Raw genomic sequence first — 16,150 nt, 5'->3', positions numbered from 1 at the left:
ACCCCCCCCACTCCCACCTCCCCACCCTCAAAATTCCCACCCCCTGGGGCATCCAGCCTTCATGAGGTCAAGGTTCTCTTCTTCCACCTATGCCCAGCAGGGCCCTCCACTTTTACATATTCAGCTGAAGCCCTGGATCCCCCCCCTAAGTGCTCCCAGGCTGGTGGTTTAGACCCTGGGAGCTGTGGTTGGTTGGTATTGTTGCTCTCCTCATGGGGCCACAAACCCTTTCAGCTCCTTCAGTCTTCACTCTAACTCCTCTATTGAGAACCCCATGATCAGTTCAATGGCTAGTTGTGAGCATCTGCCTCTGAATATGTCTGACTCTTGAAGGCCTCTGAGGAGATATCCATATCAGGCTCTTATCAGCATGCACTTCCTGTCTTCCACATCAGCATCTACCTTTGGTGATTGCACATGGGATAGATACTCAGGTGGGGTGGTCTTGAGACGGCCCCTCCTTCAGTTTCTGTCCCTCACTTTGTCTCCATATTTGCTCCCTTGAGTATTTTGTTGCTCCTTCTAAGAAGGACCGAATCACCCTCACTTGGTCTTCCTTCTTTATGGGCTTCATGTGGCCTGTGAGTTGCATCTTGGGCATTTCAAGGTTCTAGGCTAATATCCAATAATCAGTGAGTGAATACCATGTGTCTTCTTTTGTGATTGGCTTACCTCACTCAGGATGATAATTTCTAGTTCCATCCATTTACCAAGGAACCTCTCGAATTCATTGTTTTTAATAGCTGAGTAATACTCCATTGTGTAAATATACCACATTTTTTGAATCCATTCCTCAGTTGAAGGACATCTGGGTTCTTTCCAGCTCCTGGCTATTATAAATAAGGCTGCTATGAACATAGTTGAGCATATGTCCTTGTTACATGTTCGAGCATCTTCTTAAGGTTTAATTTTAAATGAGGGTTTTTGTCAAATTCTTTTTCAGTATATGATGAGAGGATGGAGTCTTTGTCAATTCTGTAACTGAAAGAAATACAATAGCATTTTATCTCTAAATATTTAATTTTGCCCTCATGAGCTAAAGTCCTACTTTGCCACAGTGAGGAATGTTTTACATGCTTTTGGATTGACTTGATATTTTGGAAAAATAGCTCTATATAGGCATTTCCAAGAATCATTGAGATGTCACTATCCCTCCTTCTGATGGCTTTTTCATGGCTTTACCATGGCTTCATAAAGGGATACCAAGTATTCCTCCTCTATTTTCTGAGTGAAAATACTTTTTATACTGAATATTATCTATGTCTTGAGAGTCAGCTTAAATCCACCAACAAAGTTATTTGGGTGTAGGTATTTATGGGATGTATTTTGATTTGTAATTCAATTTATTTTCTTGAAATACACTTAGATTTTCTGTCTCTTTGAGCCAAATTTCATAGTTTATATCCTGCAAATAATTTATACATTTGACAGGTAGTTTATTAATAACAACAACAAAATACACACATAATTTTTAGGTTCTGCAGAGAAGCTTACTCTTTCATTCCTGACTGGTAATTTAGCTTTTTCTTTTTCTCATACATCTGGCTGAGGCACAGTCTCGAGCTAAAGTTAAAGTTACAAGTAGCTGAGAGGTGCCTGGCACGGGTATTAGAAATCTAACTGGCTCCTCTGCAATAGCAGTATGTGCTCTTAACTACTGAGCCATCATTAAACCCAAATATTCTTTCTTCTTTCTATTTAATTCCAAATGCACAAGATTGGATGACTAATTTAAGATTGACCTTGCTAACAAAATCATCTGAAGTAATCTATTTATCTCTCTTAATGACGCAGCTATATGCCAAAAATTCCGATGTATTATGTTTTGATTGTTAGTCAGGTCAAGATATTTTCTAATTTCTCTGATTTCTTCTTTAGCCACAAATTATTTTTAATGGAGTGGTTTAACATCCAAATGTTCAGGGACATTGAGATCCTTGCAAATTTATTTGTAATATACTCTGCTGCTGCATGTAAATACCTTTGTAGGGTTTCAACTTCTTGTTTGCTTATTCATTTACTTGATTGTTTTTAAAATCATGTTCTAAGTTTTTTTTGTTTTTGTTTTGTTTTAGATACCACATTCTTATCATGGGCATCTTATCTTGGTGTGCACTCAGAATTAGTGTGCACTCTTTGAGGGGCAGATGTCATGTATGTGTGGTCACACAACGTAGTCTCAACGTTACTGGCTTTCTGTTTTCTTTTTATTTAATATTTCATTCCCTGAGAGAAGAGTGGTGAACTAGTCAAGCTTTAACATCAAATTTTAACATCTCTTCATGATGCGTCATAATTACGTTCTCAGACATTCTTTTGAGAACAGTTAATTACTTTCTTTTCAGAAAATATTTTAGCCACCAACAATGTATTCTTTCTTATCTCAATATAATCACTGGTTTCTGGTATAGGGATGTCATACCTGGCATATTTCTTCCCAATTTTCATTTTAATTCTTCTGGAAGTATTTAATCTCTCACAAACAGCATAGAATTGAGGATTTTTAGTTGAATGTTAGAGCCCTTGTCTTTTGAATGAAATATATTGTCCATTCATGTTTAGTGTCAGCACTCACGATTTTGGATTTATACTTGCTCTTTTGTTACTTCTTTTGTAATAGGTTACCATTTATCTACTTCTTAAAAACATTTCTGATGCCATTTACCTTTACTTCTTCGTATATTTATCATGTTAATTATTTTCTTTTAGATCATTCTTGCACGTAAATTGTTTAATTTTGATGCTATTGTGTACATCTCAATGTTTGTCTGCTTTTCTCATGTAATTTTCTCTGTTGCTTGAAGTGAATAATTTTGACTATGTCATCAAGTTTATTGATTCTTTCAACTAGAGTTTCAAGTCTGACGATAAATCTGTCAATCTAATTTTTTACTGTAATTATAGTACTTTTTTTGGAAAATAGATTTTTCTTTTATACAATACATCTCAACTAGTTTCCCTCCCTCTAGTTCTCTTAGTTATCCCACACACATCTCCTTCTATACCAGATCCACTCGCCATTTGTTTCCTGTTCAGAAAAGATCTGGACTCCAAGAGACTATACCCAAACAGGACAAAACAAGATACAATAAGACAAAGCTAAAGCCCACATATTAAAGTTGGACTAGACAGTTCAACTGGAGAAGAACCCCCCTTCTCTTTTCTCATTTCTTTATATTTTTGTTTCCGATTTTCTAGCAATTGCCTATATGCAAAGTCACCATCACCACTTTTAACAGTAGTTTTTAAATATAACTAATTGTTTGAATATACTTTAACTGTGTGTGCGTGGTCTCAGAGTCAATTTCTATTGTCTGCAATGTCTGCTAAATAAGGTTCGCATGAATACGGCTCATATTCTTCATTTTTATTATGTTTATAGCTTTTAGAAGAAAACTGAACATCATAAATTTTACTTTGTAGTTTTCCTAGATCCTGTATTTGCTATATATATTTTTAGAATTTAACTTCTTTCCTAGATTAATATGTAGAATCTCCTTACTTTTATTGTGATATGTGCCATAGTATGAGTTATTAGAATAAATATTTAAATTTGGTACTTCTCTGTATCTGCTCAACATGGCGACTAGCTAATAATGTGGATAAAACTTGTCCTCCAACATCTTGAGTCTCTACAGCTTCCCTTTTTTGAGATTGATTTATAGATGAACTTAGAGGATAAGTTGTGGACAATTTTCAAATCTTTGGGGGTTTTCTTATTTAGTTAGCTCTGAGATTCTTTTCTTCACATATACATATTTTCCTATAACACCAGATTATGTAGAGGCCATATATTAGTTTTTTTTAAAATTGTTTTTAGATCTAGATCTTGTGACTTTTTTTTTCTGAGACAGGGTTTCTCTGTGTAGCCCTGGCTGTCCTGGAACTCACTCTGTAGACCAGGCTGGCCTCGAACTCAGAAATCCACCTGCCTCCGCCTCCCAAGTGCTGGGATTAAAGGTGTGCACCACCACTGCCTGGCATTCTTGTGACATTTTTTGACCATCCCACTTCTCTGTTTCTATGTATCACTGAGTATGTGCATATAGGTGTAAGAGAAAAAATATTTGCATTCTTATATTGGCCTTTTTAAAATTTAAAATGTTTTTTTTTTCATACACTCTATTCTGATTGTGGTTTTCCCTGCCCCAATTCCTTCTACATACTTCCCAACTCATCACCCAACCAAATCTACCTCCTTTCACATTCTTATTAGGAAAGGAAGCAAACAAGCATCTGAGGTAATAAAATAAAATGCAATAAAATAAAACAAAATAAAATCAAGATAGGAAAAAAAAGAAACCAAAACAAACAAAACCATAAAGAAAAAACACAAAAAGAACAAAAAAAAACACAAAAAGACACAAAGACACACATATTCTTATATACAATAACTCATAAAAACAAATTGGAAACCATACTATATAAGCAAAAGACCTGTAAAGTTAAAAAAAATTCACAAAGCATTATACAACAAAAATCTTCCTAAAATGTCATTAATTTCATTTCTTGTTTGGCCATCTACTTCTTGACATGATCTGCCTGCCCTTAAATGTAGTTTATACTGATTTCAGCGAGATTCTGTTGGATAAAAGTAATTTTCTCTTTGTGAGTAATCATCAATTGAGATAGCTTTGGGTTAGGGATGGGAGCTTGTATCCAGTTCCCCTCTAAGTAATGGCACTTCCATTTGGCTTAGATTTCTTCAGGCCTTTTGCGTGTCTTTATAAGTTAATATAATATAATATTATATATATATAATATTATATATAAAATTATATATAATATAGTATATATATTAATAATAATAATAGAAATCTTTATAAGTTAATGTAACATCTGTCCATTTTTGTCTAGAAGCCCTTGTTTCCATGGTGTCTTCCATCCCCACTGGCTCTTACCATCTTTCCTTTTCCTCTTCCACAGAGTTCCCTGAGTCCTGAGTAGATAATTGTCGGTGACGTCTCATTTAGGATTTAGTGTTTTAGAGTCCCTAACTCTCTTTATATTGTCCAATGATGTGACTATGTATTTGTTCCCATATACTACAAAGGAAAGCTTCTGATGGTGGCTGAGCAAGACATTAATCTATGAATATAGCAGAATGTCATTGGGAGTCATTTTATTGTTATGTTTCTTTAGCAGAACAGTATTATTTGGTTTCCGTTAGGTTCGTGGTGAATCTAGCCACAGGTACTTAGGCACCTGAGAGGTGTCAGCCATGAGTTCAATTTCATAGAGTGGCCTTAATTTCAAACAGATAGTGAATGATCACTCCCACAACTTTTATGCCACTATAATAGGCAGGGTACCATTGAGATAGAAGGATTTTTAGCTGGGTTGGTGTTTAATTTATCCTTTGATAGAGTTCTGAGGACCTTCTAGGACCATAAATACTAGCCTGTAGAAATGAAGGTTCAATGTAGGCGTCGTGTCAAGTTCTTCATGCTAAATGAGTTGATAAGGTATTATCTACACCAATCAAGCCTTACCATCAGATTGTGGAGAGCAACCAATAACCCTGGCATTAATCTGGGCTGTTTGGGGACTTTCATGTGAACTCTTTGCCCCATAACTCAATTAGATGTATCTCATTCCAGATTTGGAGGCTTCATTTAGTGGCAAGAAATGTCTAGTTGGGACCTTGTCTCCTTCGATACTTGGTGACATTTTTAAAAGCTACTCATGTTTTGTTTTGTTTTGTTTTGTTTTGTTTCCTTTGCTTTGACATAGAGTCTCGCTATTTAACTCACAGAGTCTTAAACTCCCCATATTCCTACCTCAGCTCTGCTATGACTAAGCATGTTCATTACTATGCCTCCCTCTATGTTGTGTATCTTGAGTAATTTAAAGATGGTTAAGGAAATCCCATTAAGTGGATCACCCATTTGAGGTGTCCGTGCATGACACTCTAGCAGTTTTCAAGACTCATTATTTCTCCATCTGTATCTGGTCAGTTTACATAGGTTTAAAATTACATCCTTTATCAATTTTGTCCTTTTTCATAATTGTGTTTTGAAGAATGTATTCACTGACCTGCTTTAGTATTATAACCAGAAGTTCCAGTATGATTGATAAATAAAATTGAACAAATATCTTGAGTATCTGTGTGAAATGTGTTTATCATTTTGACACTGATACTAAAGGACAGAATTCTTCTGATTGAGTTGCTCTGTCTGATATGTAAATACACTCTCAAGGCTGTGACTCCGGGCAACTGAGAGGACTATAAACGTGTCTTGCATAATGGGTCTCTCCAAGGTCTCCATCTCCTTGCGACAGAGTGAACACATCCTCTTGATTCTGAAACATCAATTTGTACATAGGCAAACCAAATTTTTACTAAACACCACAATCAAATTCATTCATTATAGATCATAGTTAGATATAAAATACCAAATGTAGAAGGAGACAAATATTGAGCATGACCTACAAAGTGAGGCTGTAAATGTGGAAGGTGTGGAAAGAAGCTCAATATTACTCATGTTCCCCTTACATCCATTGCTTAATAGCCATGAATAACCCTTGGAGAACTCCAGAGTACCAACAAACTCAATTTTATACATTTCTTATAAACCCTGACTTTATCATTTTATAAGGGAGAAAAATTGAGATTCAGGCAACTGACCATCTAAAGTAAGGTATCCCATAGATGACTGTCAATGTGCAGATAGGCTAATATTTTAATAGTATTGTTATAAAACACTCCTTAACTTGTTCTCAGGGCAGAAATTATTGTCTGTCTCTCTCCCTTGTCATGCCTTTTGCCTTACTTGACACAGAAGTGAGCTTGAAATGTTTGGTGCATTAATAAACTAATACAATATACCATAAATAAGATCATCATGCAGTAAAAGTGAAATACAGAAGATAAGAGACCCCTGTGCCATTGGTCATTCAGATGGCTAATCTCAATTGTCAGCTTGATGAGCTAAGGAATGAGCTGGCATATGAGCTTTTATAGCTTTCCTCCATTTTTGCAGGGAATTCTCTTGACCGGACTGGTTGATGTGAACAGACTGACTGTGAGCAGTACCATCCCTTTGGCTGAGACCCTGAACTGTATAAAATAAACTGACCTAAGTATGTATCTTTCTCTCTCTGCCTCCTGACTATGGCTGTGATGTTGCCAGAATTTTAACTTCTGTTCCTTTGACTTTCGTGTTATGACAAATTGTCCCTCAAAGGATGAGCTATACAAACCATGTCCCCAATTTTGCTTTGGTTGGGATCTCTTAACTTAGTTAAAGAGAAGGAACTAAGGCAACCATGATGCCCAGGCTCTGCTCGGCCTCACATTAGCTTTGTACAGAGAGCTCTTAGGTCCTGTTTCTTCTCAGTTTTCCATGTAGAGAACTGTCCATGAATATTGTTATCTTTTCTAAAGAAAAGACACAATAAAAGCCAAATCAATTCGATGTAAGTTTGAATGATATATTTTATATGCACCTGCATTATACATAATAAGGTCATTCGTTAAGGTTTGGCATGAGCTTCCCACGTGTATGTTATCTAAGTAATATAATGCGGCTAAGCTTCTGGTGGCTTAACTCTTAAATGATTTGTTTGTTTGTTTTTATATGTTTGTTTTGTTTTGATTTGTTTTAGAATGGGTCTTGCTATATAGAGCAAGATGATCTACAATTAAGCATCCTTCAACTTCAACCTCCTAGTACTAAAATTAAGTCCATTGCCTGCTACTCCTATTTAGTTTGATGGGCTTTTATTTCTCCATTAATTCCATCATTAGCTTTAGAAATTAACCTACTTTGTAGAGAATAAATTATCATACTTAGAAGAAAAGATTTAGCAGAACTTAATATCATCACAATCATATTTCTTTTCTTCATAAATCTGAAATAAAGGCTAGTCTTTATTTTGCATTTGGACAACTTTACAAATCTCATCTCCTCCTTATGTCTCATAAGGAGTTATATTATCCTCACATGGAATGGTCCTTCTTAGCTTCCATTTTGTTGTAAACTGAATGTAGAGGAGTCCATTCTACCAGAGCACACGAAATATAAAATTCAGTTCAATGAATAGGATAACTGTTCTGCTTTTCAAAGAATGATCATGGAGAATGATGGGAGTTGATGAGGGCCTGGGTGCGCTCACCCCTTCATATTTGCTTAAGGTTCTTTTGTATTCAGGATCATTCCATAACCTCTGTAAAAGAAACAGTATTTATACTGTCTTCATTTTAGAGGTGGCAGAATGATAATTCACACAGTTAACAATTATAAAGCCAGACATTAAAATAAGGCTTCTTGTCACCAAGTCCTGGGCCATACAGAAGATAATAAATAAAGTTACCAGATAGTGTGACATTATTCAACATAATTGTAGGAAGGATACAGAAATATCTTTTCTGCTTATATTATAACTGTATGGGTATAATAAGATAGTTATTTTAAGGAAAAAAAGAGGTGACTTGAAACTAAAGATATAGTTCAGTGGTAAAGCTTCTACCTAGAAACAAGGATGAGTGGTAATATAACAAGGATGAGTGATAATATGTACTCACAGTAATGTTGTGGTCAAAATATATCATATTATACCATAGAGTGTCTTACCCTGTAGCTGACATCCTCCAAGAGGGCAGATTCACCAACAGTGCAACCTGCTTGCCACAAAGTTTCCTTCATACTGCAACCATAAAGGAATACATTCTTCTTTTGGGAGTGACCATGGAAATCACAGAAGACCTACAATAAGCAACAGAAAGAAAAAATAAATCCAGGCTAGTGCACTGGTTCCTTATATGTTTACAATGTCAAAGTTGTCAGAAAGATGCTGTTTACTCAGCCATGTGGGATCCATGGTAACTCTGGAACAGCTGCATTGTAAAAGCTCTCAGAGAAGAAGGTAGATTGCAAGGATCTTATGGGGGAATAGAATGTGAAGAAATGCATGTCATCATTAGCTCTTCTGAAAAAAATTCCCTTATGACTTGGAGGACATAGAATCATAGCCAAGAAAGAAAATAGAAACAACAGCAGTTATAAAGAAATACAGAAAAAAAAACAGAAAAAAAAAAGAAATACAGATGAAGATTAGAAAACTGAAAAGTAAACAAAAAGCTATTTTAATAAGGGACTATATCAACTATATAAAGAATAATCATGATTCTTCTCCAAGTCCTGATGTCAAAAATTAATGATTGTTTTCAAAACTCAGTTTATTTTTTTTAATTCATGCAACAGATGATCTATGAGGCTACACTATATAACTTCACTCTAGGATTTAAGATGAGGGAGAAGCCCTAATTTGGTACATACTAGTTTGTATCAAATGGCAAATGATACTAAGGATAGACTCTTATTGTACCTGCTGAAGCTTTTCTGAAAACAAAGCAAATATCTATCTGCTCATATTTTTATTTTATTTTTTTATCTGCTCATATTAATTAAAGAAAGTCACATGTGCAGTAGCCTCACTGGTATGGAGGGGAAATACATTCTTTTTACATGTTTTCTTGGCAAGTCTCAAGAAAACTGTCAGTGACAAAAATATCCTGTAAAATATGTTAATAAGAAAAACAAATTATGAATTCAAAAAGAGGATACCAAATTCTCCTCATCCTCACATACAAGGACTTCCACAATTCCTGCGTTCTATTGGTGTCATGCAGTTGAATATGTTTTTTTACTGGCCACCAGTTGACATAGATAAATCTTAATCAAAAATCATTAACTTTAAAACATAGCCTTTGTTTAAGCTACCAAGCCTAGGGGTCATGTTATCTCAAAGAGTTAAGTGTTACAATAACTTGTTATTTGAATCAAAATGAACATTCTTTCTACCGTATGACAAGCAAAGCATACAAAGCTCCTTCCTTACAGAAGACGCATCAAGAATTCTACCCTGTAAGAGTGTCAGTCTTCATTATACTTTCTAGATTTCATATGAACATTCCCCCATCAAACAAAAGGAAGAAAGATAGGAAAATTCGTCTCCCTTGTTTGGATGCAGAAGTAAGATTTCCATAAAGCATTCAGATAGAAGCAGATGAATACAGTACACACAGTGAGTACTGTTCCATAAAAACCCAGAAGTGCTACTAGGGAGACTACACCCTGCAGGTCCAGCCAAGTGGTGGATTATACCCCAATACAACTAGCTCTCTACCCAGAGAGTTCCAATGTATTGATTTTGTTAATATCTAGTATTCTGGTCAAATTATGCTATACTTCTCCCTATGTTTCTTCACTTTTCTGTAAGAGGCATTTATTTTCCCATTAGCCTTATTGACTACAAAAGAAAATGTCATTACAGAATATAAAACTGTGGCCTTCAAAAGTCCAAGTTCCTATCCCTTTCCTGACACAGAAGTACTTAGAGTCAAAAATCATTGTGGTCTCCCATTGCAGACTCTATCAGTCAATTTACTGGAGAAGTACCAGGAAAAAAAGAACATGCAATGGTAAAGAAAATGTTTTTCTTAATTTAATTCTTGTAATATGTAAATGACATTCCAATGCACAGACTAATAATGTGGAGAATAGCTGTAGCATATGTGAAAGTAAATGTGACAGCACAATATCATAAAATACAAAAAAAATAAACTACCAGTATACTTGTATAAGGTTGGTAGAGTATACATGAGGTAACATATTAACTGAAGGTAGACTCTGATTCATTAAGATGACAGAATGGGGTGAACACTGAATTATTTCAAGGTGCCTAAATAAAAGTCAAAGATATATACTGTTCTCTCAAAAGTCTTTGCCATATCAAACAGAATTGAAATCTATACTAATACATGAAACAAATATAAAATATTAAGCACATGAAACAAATATAAAATATTAAGCACAATGGTCAATTTCAATTCCAAAACATACATAAAGTGAATCATTAAATGTTTACTAAAAGACAATGCCAGATTAGATAGATAAGTTTAACTCCATTGTCATAAATTAAAAGCCAAAGTGACACACACCTATAGTCTTAGCATTTAGTAGGTAGAGCCAAGAGAATCATCAGTACAGGACTATTTCTCAGCCATATAAAGAGTTCGAGGATAGACTTGGCTATTGTATAAGATCCTGTTCAAATAAACTAAAGTAAAACTGTAAAATGTGTATAGAGACAAACTGTAGACCAAGGAAATATAGAAGATCTACATTCATTTAGATATAGGAAATATTGAGTAAAGAATATTTGATGGCTTCTACATCTATGTTGCATTTAATGGGTAAGTCCATTTCTTTACTCCTCTATTTTGTGATTTCATATTCCATCCAAACCAAAGATCTACAACATCAATAGTGGCATCTGTTACATGCTAGACCTGGCCTTTATTGAGGAATGGCTTCATCGTTTAATAAAGATGTCATCTTCACTGGTGCATTGTTAGTAATTTAGTGAATATCTTCTATTATAGCCAGATGGTAGGCATAGATGTCACGAGATAGATGCAGTACAGGTTCTATCTCCCAAGCTTTCACTTCTTCCTGTGCTGAAGAAGATCAAGCATCACTCCCTAACTAAATATGAGTGATTACTGAGCAAAGATGTCATCCAAATAACTGATTAAGCCAGTGATTCTCAATCTGTTGCTCACAGCCTCACAGGGGTTACATATCAGATATTTACATGACAATTCATAACTGTAAACTTACAGTTATGAAGTAGCAACAAAATAATTTTATTGTTGGGGGTCACCATAGCATGAAGAACTGTATTAAAGGATTGCAGCATTAGGAAGGCTGAGAACCACTGGGTTATTCTTGTGAATCCATAACCAGTTATTCAAGCTAACGAAATAGCTATGGATTATGGACTTTTATCAGTGATATCAGCCCAAATATAACAGTATGGTCTGCCCTTATTAGTAATGCAGCCTAGGGCTGTATTCCTGCATGTATTTCCTGGGTTTCATAGGATTTTTTTTAACAAATCTTTATGATTCTTTTAGTTTATAAACTGTTTCCTTCTTGGACATAGTGTGTACTTATTTTCTATATTATGTTCATATTTCATCTGAGTTATCAGATTAGGGGGGGTACATGGAGAAGTTGTGAGGAACCTTTAAAAATGAGCATCTTCTTTCAAACCGTCTGACCTGACTGAGGTTACGTCTCAGTTTTTATGTCCCATTGACGGGTGAGATAGAGATGATGTTCTAGCCTATGTTACAGGACAATGGGTCTCAGATATCGACATGGAGGACTTGACAAAGCAGACATTGGAGCCCTGCTTCAGCAATTTTGAGATTCACATCAGTCTGTGTGAGGCTAAGGAATTTGTCTTTTTAATAAGCTCCCATGTGAGGCTGATGGTTCTAGTACCAAGATCATAGTCTAAAAAAAACCCTCTTTTCTAAAGGAGCCAACGAAACAAGTGCTTAAGGTCTAATCCTCTACTATCATGAACTTTCCACCAACCTTTATCTCTTACATCTTGGTTTTTCTGTGTGAATAAACATGCACCATTCTTATGAAAAGTGTGCAAACAAATTAAGTCTGTGTCTTAGCAACAGATTTCTCAATAAAGCCAGAAGGCAGCTCGGTGACAGGAGCTCCTTAAATGCTGGATTCAGATAGAGATAAAAGCTGTTATTTTTTTCCTTCCTGATCCTTACAGACTCTGAAAGCTGAGGTAAATGACAAATTATAGACCTGTTCACCTGTGGGAATGAACACGGCTAAGCCCTAGGATTCCATTGGCCCCCGAGGATTTGGAAGGAAAGAAATGGAGACATTGTTCTGCTTGCTGCACAAATGACATCCCTAAAAATAAATGACTGTTAATTATAAGAAACATGTGCTTCTTCAAATTGCAGGGGGCAATTACAAGGCAAATTATCAACTTATTTCAGTTGAGGAAAGGTTTTTCTTTTCTATTTGAAGATTTGATACTTTTGTTTTCTTCCAGTAAAATTATTTGTCAGAATAGTAGTCTCTGTGCCCAGTTTGGAGACCACAATACCCATAGTTCAATAAACAATCTTATCTCACTCATCAACGTATTCAACAAAAAAATATGCTTGCCTGCTATATGGCAGGAAAAAATTAAAATTTTTAATATAACTCAGTGTTGCCTTCCACAGCACCAATATAAATAGTTAATTTATCCAACACTTATGAGGCATCAGCTAGCATGTTAAGAAATTATACAAAATGGATGTTCTAGAACATTTAATTGCATAGTCATGTGCTAAAAATAAATGTTATTATGAAGTTATAACAATGCGTATCTCATGATGATTATAACAGTGAGTATCCTATGATGACACAGGCATTGTTGTCCCCATTTTATATAAGAGCACTGAATTTCAAATAAATAACTTGATTAAGTTTCAATTATTGAGAATGCGAGTAAATACTTAAATCCAATTTTGCCTTAATACACAAATACCATTTCTTTCTTTCTATGTTGATCCATCCAGAAACGATTTAGCGGGGATGATTCCAAAAGCTAACAAACATAGTAGCCAGAGGAAAAAGCTAAGGTAGGGATAAACTAAACTCTGCAAATCAAACTAACACCATATTTCTTACTTCCAGAGAGGAATGTTTTATATGTAATTCATGAGTGGCACCTCAGCAGGGGTGCATTATGGTGGTCCTGCAAGCCACAGGGATGTGTTACAACATCAGATGAGTCTTACCAAGTAAATGGAGAATGGGGACGAATGAACGAGGCCTTTGAGGAATTGCAAAAATTCAGAATAAATAGAATGTAATAAAGACTGAATTTTAGGAAGCTAGAGACATGGGCAGTAGTCTGGTTATTAGTGAATTTATGTGCCGTTCTATGGTATCAGGATGGTTTCCTGGAGGTGATGAAGGAGGTTTTAAAGCATTTGAGTGAGGAGGAAAACCAGGACCACATAGAAAGGTTGAGAGCTTAAGAGTGAATCCCAGGATGGAGATCAAACAAGAATCATAGCAAGGACACAGCTGAAGTCAACAGAGAAGAGTATCTGGAGAAAGGAAGTTTGGGTTGGTACAGTGCTAAGTGAGCAAAGCACAGGAGATGCAAGCCCGAAGACCTGAGTTCAATGCCTGGAACTTATGATCGGGGGAAACAACAAACGTCAGAAAGTTGTTCTCTTAAGTCTATACCATGGCATACACACATGCATATGCATGCACACATACATGTACACACACATGCTAATTAAAAATAATTTTAAAAACAATACAGAAAGGAATGTTTGTAAGGGGTGAATTTCCCAGGACTTGGGGAGTAAATAGGTTTAAAAACATTGTGAGAATGAAGTTAGTAATTATACCTGAACTTAAGGTTTAAGTTAATAGCCAATAATTATACTATTCTCCAAGGCAAAAAAGAAAGAAAGAAAGAAAGAAGAAATAGGGATTTAAAGCCTCCATACAGTGTTGTTTAGTTTTGCTTGGGCTGGAGTGCTTGGTTTTAACTTCTGATTTTTGGTTAAACTGATTCCCCTCCCAAGGTTTTAATTTCTTCTCCATCCAAGGTAAATCAAACACTTTGGATCTACTCCCTATCCCTCTCCCTAGGACCTCTCTCAAGGAATTTTGTCTGCACTTAATTGCAAGGTTAATTTAATGAATGAAAATGTGAGTTCTGTCATTCCTTGTGCAGTGAAGAATTTGATCAGGCTCCCATTCCATTCCTTCTTCCTCCCTTGCTCCTAGTCTGGTTTCTCTGCAAGCTAATTGGGCCTCCATCTTCATGAGGTTATCCCTGTTCAAACACTTCCCTTAGTGTTTCCCCAGCTCCCCGTGGCTCACTAGGTCTGATTGTGTTTACTGCTCTGCTTTGCCCGCTTTGAGCCTCTGTGTTTTCCGATCTTGACATCTGGGCCTCATTGCTCCTTCTCTGCAGTGAGACCTCTGCATTATTTATACAATTGCCAGAGGAAAATGAAAGCAAGGCTGGATCTGGGAGAAGGCAACTTCTGGAGAATGTGATGGAATCCCCAAAGAGCAACACTTCCAATTAAACCAACCAAGGCTTACAAAGCCCTAGAGATTCTACTTGTACACAGTATTGGGCAGGCAACATTCAGCCCATATTTCTGAAAATAGTAAATATCTCCATAGGGGAAGTGATAATTAGTGACATATGCAATTACTTTCCAAGAGCCCGTTTTACAAACTGCATATCCCAGATACAGTCCTCGCTACTATAGAGTCTTCTCCAAGTATCTACAAAGCATCTGTTTCAGGAGCACTCACAGACACCAAAAACTCATAAATAATTGAATACCGTATGCAAACAGTATTGTTTTTGCATATAAGTTATATAAAGCTTCCAAATATTTTACATGACCTTTATACTGCCTAAAATACCGAATACATCATAGGTGCTATATATTTATAACAACGTATATATTGCTATTCACTTATTAGGTAATAATGGCAGGAAAACAAAATTTGCAATGTTCAGCATAATTATTTTTTCCTAACTATTTTAATTTACACTTGCTAAAATCTTTGTACGCACAATTCATGGATAACAATGTTTAATTGCACTTTCTCCATAGGTAACATGTTATGTAACTTGCACATGACATCCAATGATGGATGAGGTTAGCCATAGGCAACATGAAAGTTTTTTCTTTTCAATTACATTGAAAAAATCTCATATAAAACCCCAAATATACAGTTCAATATTTGGCTTTCTTTTGTATTGAATGCCTATCACTAACTCAATAATTTTAATGATTTATATCAATTAGAATGTCTGACATGGGCCAATTACCATGTTAAGAATTTATACTCATCCACATTTAGTATAAATGTCTCCCATGGAAGATGCTGCCATTTCACTTCTGCAAATGTTACAGGAGGTTAAACATCTTGCCCTTGAATGCCCATAGAAAGAGAACGATGCTGCATCTCATACTCTGATCACTTTGGCTCTAAAAGTTTTCTGTAGTCAAACATTTAAAACCAGAGGCTCCACCAGTGAAAAAGAATAATATAATGATTGTTAATTGCCAAACAGAATGTATCTCCAAGGTCTTGCATTAGCTGTTTCCTACTCTATGTCATTGGTTAGGTGTCCCTGACTGGTAAGTTTGACACCAAGGCAGAGTTCTGCAGGGAGCCCTGGGCAGATGCTTTGGGGCTGAAATATTCCCTTCCTCCGTTTATACATGTAGAAGGGAGTGAATCAGTAGCTTCTGTGCCACCTTTTAACTCAATCCTTC

The 16,150-nt window shown here is 35.8% G+C and overlaps 1 protein-coding gene across 1 annotated transcript in view; it reads right to left on the bottom strand.

The window, feature by feature from the left end:
• Window positions 1-16,150, bottom strand: part of Agbl1 (ATP/GTP binding protein like 1) — a 739,063-nt gene that overhangs the window by 354,530 nt on the left and 368,383 nt on the right. The window contains exon 20 of the mRNA XM_028781654.1: window positions 8,577-8,708. Coding sequence (XP_028637487.1) covers window positions 8,577-8,708 — 132 coding nt within the window. The remainder of the gene's footprint in view (window positions 1-8,576; window positions 8,709-16,150) is intronic.

This window comes from Grammomys surdaster, unplaced genomic scaffold (genome assembly GCF_004785775.1).
Source record: "Grammomys surdaster isolate TR1022 unplaced genomic scaffold, NIH_TR_1.0 493, whole genome shotgun sequence".
In the NCBI taxonomy this organism is placed as follows: Eukaryota; Metazoa; Chordata; class Mammalia; order Rodentia; family Muridae; genus Grammomys; species Grammomys surdaster.
This window is presented reverse-complemented; position numbering and strand designations above follow the sequence as displayed.